Genomic DNA, 6,179 nt, shown 5'->3' on the forward strand with positions numbered 1-6,179 from the left:
GTGCAATTGCAAGTTTGCAGGTGGCGGGAGCAAGAGAAGGCAGTCGCGCACCCCACCTGCCCATTTTCAACCCCACACCCGGCAGGCACAACCCAGCAGCAGCTTCCGCCTACTGTCATCTTTGCCTCGCTGCAAACTAACTCCTTGTAAGCCCGCCCACCAGGGCTTTAGTCATCATCTCCAGCGCGAGCCGCGCCTCATCCCCCGAGCCTGCGCCGGCCACATCAGCCGCCAAGCTGGCGGCCAGGTGTCGCATGCAGGAGGGCGCCGCCAGCAGTGAGTCCATGCCGCCGCGCGACATGAGCGCGTGGCAGCACTGCAGCGCCGCGCTGAGGCCCTCGCGCGCATCTTGGTCGGCGGGGCCCGATGAGGCGAGCGCGCGGGTGACGTGCTGAGCCAGCGCCTGTGGCGGCGTGGGTGAGCTGTATTGAGTGGAAAGGGGGTTGAAGCCGCAGGCCTTGCCAGCATCAAGCCACCTGCGCATTCACCATGGCAGGGCCACGGCCCCAACCCTTTTCAGCGTCCCAGAGCACCGGCAGCACGAGCCACCGCGTGCCAGCCAAGCCCCTGCACCTATCAAAAGCTGCCATAATCCAACCACTCCGAGACCAGGCCAGCCCTTTGCTACGTTTGGAACCTTGGCTGCCGCGATCCCGGGACCTCTTCCCACCTGCGCCAGCACCGTCGCGCCTCCCATCCTGCAGAAGAGGCCGCTCCACGCGCCACTGGCAAAGTCCAGCGACTCCTTGAGGCCCAGCAGCGCGTCTGTGCCGGGGGCGCGGCGCAGCTCAACGATCATGGCCTGGCCGCGGCCGAGGAGGGCGGTTTGGCGGGAGGGTGGGGTTGGTGATGACAATGCCAGCCCATGAGCACGCTGACACCTCAGTGGGGTGATGTGTCAGCACCCCGCTGTGCGAGATGAACATGACAAACCACCCCGCTTTGCCAGGTCAGGTTGAGTCGTCGGAAGCAGCCTGCCCCAGCCGGCGGTCAGGCATGTATCAGGGAGGAATACGCTCCCCCGCAGCCGTGTGGCCGACCTCTGGGCTGGCAAAGGTGTTGTCCGTGACGCCCCAGTCCGCCCAGTCCGGCCGGAGCCGAGTGACCTCCAGCACATACAGCGCCTTTTGGATGGCGAGGAAAGGAGGGAGGGAGGTCCATACAGCCGGACCGCCAGGGTGGCTCGCTCGATGGGCAGTGTCCGGGAGTGGCCTGGGGCAAGGGCGTCACAGTCTGCATCAGTGCAGCGTGCTGGACAACAGCGAGGGCCCTGGCAATGGGGATCCGCCCCTCACCTGGGCTGCCAGCACGTCCGCACGCGACACCGGGGCCGAGCCGCCGCCCCCACTGCCGACATGCTGGGAGGCCGGCAGTGTGTCCAGCCACCTCTGTAAGGCAGGGCAGGGCGGGGCGGGGCACCGTGATGGCGGACAGGAGGCCTGAGTAATGTTCTGCAGAGCACAGGGTGGTCGGATTCAACCCGCCAGCTCCACCACCCATACATACTACTCCTCAAATGTCTCTCACCTGCAGCGTTCTCAGCCGCGCGTCCGGCAAGCTGCGGGTGTTTTTTGCCACGAATTGCTGCGCGCGCTCAAACGCCTCCGCCAGGTGCTCGGCCAGCCCTGAGCCGTCGCCTTCATTTGCGCCTGGCCACGGGGGCAGAGAGGGCTTGTTGGGCGGAGAAGGTGCACGGGATCACTCTCCTGTGCGGAGGTCTTCACAAATGCAGACACACCTCAAGAGCAGCGTCATAAGCACACATCCCCGGCCAGCAGCCAAACTGGCCCCTCCCTCCCACCTTCCGCCGTCCCCGAAATCTGCCCAGCGCCCGCAGCACGTCCTGCCGAAGCCGCCGCGGCCCTAGCGCCCCCTGCCCCCAGCCCCGCCATGATGAGCTCGAGCTGCTGCGTCTCAGGGCCCAGGGGCTGGGGCCGAGAGCGCCGCGCCCCGCCTTGATGCTGGTGGCGGTAAGGCAGGCGCCAGGTGGCGTCGCCGGTGGCGTCGCCGCTGGTTGCCCTGTGGGGGCTGTAGTGGGATATATGCGAGGGCGCGCCACAAAGCTGGTGTAGGAAGCCAGCGAAAGAGGGTCTCAACAAAGTGCATCACTGAGGGCCGCGTATATCAACAGCCTGTGAGCGTCCAATAGCCAGTCGGCCATGCTACAGCACCTTTAAAGACCGGCGCCCCCTGCCCAGCCGTCGCCACCCCAAGGAGCCCCCCCCTGCCCCTGTGCCCACCTGATGTCCCCGCCCTGGCCCTCGCCGCCGGCGCCGAACAGCACCCTGAAGAGGCCCCAGCGGTTGGAGCCCCGAGACGCCGGGGTCGAGGCCAGGTCCTGGCCTGCAGCGGAATGGAAATCCGGTTTGAGGAGAACAGGGGGGGATAGAGGACAAATGGCGCAGCTGGGAAGGCGTTGTGGAGCCGTCCCAGAAAATTGGGCGATGCAGCGCATAGTTGTGACTCACCACACGGAGAGGTTTCGCCTGTGCTTGCCGCTGCCGACGGCGGCCGCATCTGCTGCTGTATGTCACCACAGGCGCTGCCCCCGCCGCTGGCCCCGCCGCTGCTGCTTGCCAGCCCGCCGCCGGTGTCACGCAGCCATGAAGATCGCCCTGGGCTGCGCAGAGCTGCCGGCGCAGGCAGCGGCGCCAGGCCGCCTCCGCTGCCCGCTGCCCCTGTCGCACTGTCCACGCACGTGGCTTTCCCCATGGCCTGCTGCACGGCTATGATTGCCTCAAGCCACTGCCGCCGCGTGTCTTCCGTAGGTGCTCCCAGTACCCAGCAAGGGCCCGATGACGTTTTGCTGACCGAGTTGGGTGCCAGCTGCAACGTCCAGCAGTAGAGCCCCTCAGAGTGTCTCACGTTCTGCCGCAAGGTGGCGAGGACGGTGTCGCGTGTTAGACGCAGCTGCCATGTGATGCCGCTGCTCAAGGGAATGCTGGGGCATGCCCCATGCAGCAGCAACATGTTCTCATGCAGCAGTGCGATGTGTGAATGCCTCGTACTGGTGAACCAACAGCCGCAGCGGCAGCAGCAGCAGCAGCAGTGCCTGGGTCCAAGTTTGCTCGCCCCATGGGAGCGCCACTATACTCTCCCGATCTCGCTGGTCCCTTTTCCAGCACTGCTCACGGTGATTGTGGCGCCCCGCAGGTAAGCCTCCGCCGTTGGAGCGTCCTCTGCACCCGCTGTCCACTCCCGGAAGTAAGATATGCGCGGTTCGCTGCCGCCGCGGACAAGGAAGTAGCGGCGCCGCCAGTCCTTCTTGTAGTCGCCTGTGGGTGCGCAGATCCGTGCGCACAGGGCGGCAGTGGTGACTTTTCGACGGTGGGGGCCTGCACGGCGCAAACCGAAACCAGCCGATCGGCGTGTTTGGGCAACCTGACATAGCTCCGCACCCCCCCCTCGCGCCCTCACTTTTCTTGCAAATCCAGCCCTGAAGGACGTCTGCTTCCATTGCGGGGGGGTCTTGGCTCTGGGCAGTTCTCGCTCGCTGATCATGCAACACTACTAGCAGTAGGTATACATGGCGCCTTCTCTTACATATCAACCTGTGTCAGTATATAACAAATTATGAAGTTTAGTAAATCACCAGCATCGACGGCCCCGTGATTTGTAGATCTGCACAATTTCTTCTCGTGCATTGGGGCGGGCTTTTCCGCCTGGTAGATGGTGCTGAGGAGGGCTTTTTTTGCGCACTCAAATATAGCTAGTAGCTGCTTGCCCCGCATGCTGTCGCGGCTGCACCGCGGGGTGGCCGGAACGCCTCGTGCCGCGCCGCCTCCGCCGCCGCAGCAGCTCCACCTCAGCCGCAGTGTCGTGCAGCGCGCGCAGCCGGCCCTGATGCCACCCTACCTCGCTGCGCGCACATTGGCTACGGCGCCTGGCTTGCCCTTCCGCCGGGGCGGCCGCATGGCTGTCCGTAGCGGGGCGCCGCACCATGCTGGTGCGCCAAGGCACGGCGCCATCGACGAGGCGCTCAAGCGCCTGGCAGTGGAGCAGCTGGAGGCGCAGCCCGAGGTGTTCGCCTCAGGTGCGCGCTCACTGGCCGGCCGCGCAGGCAGAGGCGTGCGCATCGGGTCTGGGCCTAAGCCGCATGGCAGGCATGCCTGCTGCGGGCCTGCCTCGATGTTGCTCAAGCACCAAATCTCGGGGCGGCCTCGGCCCGAGCGGCAGCTCTTGAGAGGCTACGGGAAGCGATCTTGGGGGTCGTGTCTGGCGCTGAGTCATGGACCGGGCTGGCTTTCGGGCTGCGCAGTGGTGGACCCGCGTCTTGGTTTGTATGGCAACTGGTCGCCCGGCCCTAGACGCCCACCCTAAACCCCGCATTTGGCGTTGCCCCTACGGCCCCATGCCTCCAGGCGAGGGTGTCCTGGACTCCATTGTGAAGATCTACTGCGTGTACTCGCGGTCAGACTGGCTGCTGCCCTGGCAGGCTCACCCCAAGCGGGAGGGCACAGGTGAGGCACTGCGCCTCCTCAGTCTGTGGTGGCGGAGGCGGTGGCTGCTGTGGGTGTTGGTGGCCAGGGACCCCGTCAGAACTGCTTAGCGGTTGCTCTTGGCAACCCCAAGGACTCGTTTTCACTGCTGCTGTGCTGCGCCCCCCGGCCCTCCGCCCAGGCACCGGATTTGTCATCCGTGACCGCCTCATCCTGACCAACGCCCACGTGGTGGCTGACCAGACCTACATCACGGTCAAGCGCCACGGCTCCGGGACAAAGTACCGCGCAGACGGTGGGGCGCCGGGGCCGCGCAGGCGGTCACGCTGGTTGTTGGGGTGGAAGGTGTTGGGCAGTGGACGGCGATGTCGGGGTCACAAGGCGTTGCGGCGCAGCTGTCACCTCAGCATGGGTAACAAATGGCTGCCAGGCAGCACCCACCGCGCTTTCTCCTGCCCTGGCATGCTTCTGGATCCCTCACTCACCCCTTGGCACTCCCCCGCTTGGGCCCCTGCAGTGGTGGCCGTGGGCCACGCGGTGGACCTGGCCCTGCTGACCGTGAGCGACGACAGCTTCTGGGTGGAGCCCACGCCCATGCTGCCCCTGGCCATGGGGGACGTCCCAACACTGCAGGAGAATGTGCTGGTGGGTTGTGACCTGTTGTTTGAGGGGCCAGTGGAAAGTAAAAAGGAAAGGAGGAAGGCATGCAGACCCAACTTGGCGTCCAGAGTGTGCTTGCGCTGCGCCCAGGGCGTGAACTGCACGGTGTGCAGGCGCAGCTTCGAGAGAGGTTGGTGCGTTGGAGGTTGTGCTGCTGCGCGCGTGCCTTTTACACTCCACTGCGTGCATCGCACTTCGGCCCCCAGGTGATTGGCTACCCAACAGGCGGTGACAACACCAGCGTCACCAGGTGGGCGGCAATCGCAACAGTAGGCCCACTGAAGCCCTCCCCGGGCCGTCAATCCCGTTGCGTTATACACAGCAGTCGTCCTGGGAGCTGGACCATTTCCTGCATTACTAAGTGCTGCCCCACCATCTCGTCCTCGGCCACCCCTCCCCCAGTGGCGTGGTGTCGCGTGTCGAGGTGACGCAGTACGTGCACGCCGCCAGCCACCTCATGGCGATACAGATTGACGCCGCCATCAACCCCGGGAACAGGTGGGCAGGGCACTGGGGGCAAGAGCCGCACGTGTCTCCGTGCCCTGGCCTGGCAGTGACGCCACTGTTCAGGATATGGTAGGAACAAAGGCGATGCCACAACTTCGAGCTGTACCGCCTCCTTGCCTCGCCTCCTCCCTGCAGTGGCGGCCCGGCCCTTCGCGGCGCAGGTGGCGGCAACGTGGTGGTGGGCGTGGCCTTCCAGAACCTGCCCAGCGCGGACTCCATTGGATACATCATTCCCATCGTGAGGGCGCGGGATGGATGTCGGGGCCGCGCAGATGCAGCAGCTACTCCTGGCTGCAAAGAGGCGGCCCGCCTGCAACATCTTTAAGCTGCACCATGATTTGTTCTGTGCATTGGGCGCGCATGAGCGGGCACACCTTCACATCCATACACATCCATACACCTGCGCACATCAATCCACACATCCCTGCGCAACACCGCAGCCTGTGGTGGAACGTTTCCTGTCCGAAGTGCAGCGTCACGGGGAGTATCGCGGGTACTGCTCCCTGGGGATCGTGTTCCAGGTGGGGGTGGCGGCGCCTGCGTGGCGGGACCCAGCTGCAGGCAGCCTGGGGC

The 6,179-nt window shown here is 65.4% G+C and overlaps 2 protein-coding genes across 2 annotated transcripts in view; one reads left to right on the plus strand and one right to left on the minus strand.

The window, feature by feature from the left end:
• The window catches only part of MNEG_11616 (hypothetical protein), a gene marked incomplete at both ends in the record, with an annotated part of 5,025 nt that extends 1,568 nt beyond the window's left edge, over positions 1–3,457 (minus strand). The window contains 10 exons of the mRNA XM_014039911.1: positions 161–403; positions 671–802; positions 1,041–1,124; positions 1,296–1,388; positions 1,528–1,649; positions 1,802–2,028; positions 2,241–2,343; positions 2,469–2,868; positions 3,133–3,275; positions 3,418–3,457. Of these exons, the coding sequence (XP_013895365.1) occupies positions 161–403; positions 671–802; positions 1,041–1,124; positions 1,296–1,388; positions 1,528–1,649; positions 1,802–2,028; positions 2,241–2,343; positions 2,469–2,868; positions 3,133–3,275; positions 3,418–3,457 (1,587 nt within the window). The remainder of the gene's footprint in view (positions 1–160; positions 404–670; positions 803–1,040; positions 1,125–1,295; positions 1,389–1,527; positions 1,650–1,801; positions 2,029–2,240; positions 2,344–2,468; positions 2,869–3,132; positions 3,276–3,417) is intronic.
• Positions 3,458–3,912: 455 nt separating this feature from the next.
• MNEG_11617 (Protease Do-like 10) lies at positions 3,913–5,931 on the plus strand (the record flags this gene model as incomplete). Its single annotated transcript, XM_014039912.1, has 7 exons — positions 3,913–4,033; positions 4,362–4,460; positions 4,621–4,734; positions 4,957–5,084; positions 5,306–5,349; positions 5,502–5,597; positions 5,742–5,931. The coding sequence occupies 7 exons, from the start codon at positions 3,913–3,915 to the stop codon at positions 5,929–5,931; spliced, it is 792 nt and encodes a 263-aa protein (XP_013895366.1).
• Positions 5,932–6,179: the final 248 nt, after the last annotated feature.

This window comes from Monoraphidium neglectum (assembly GCF_000611645.1).
Source record: "Monoraphidium neglectum strain SAG 48.87 unplaced genomic scaffold scaffold02830, whole genome shotgun sequence".
Classification (NCBI taxonomy): Eukaryota; Viridiplantae; Chlorophyta; class Chlorophyceae; order Sphaeropleales; family Selenastraceae; genus Monoraphidium; species Monoraphidium neglectum.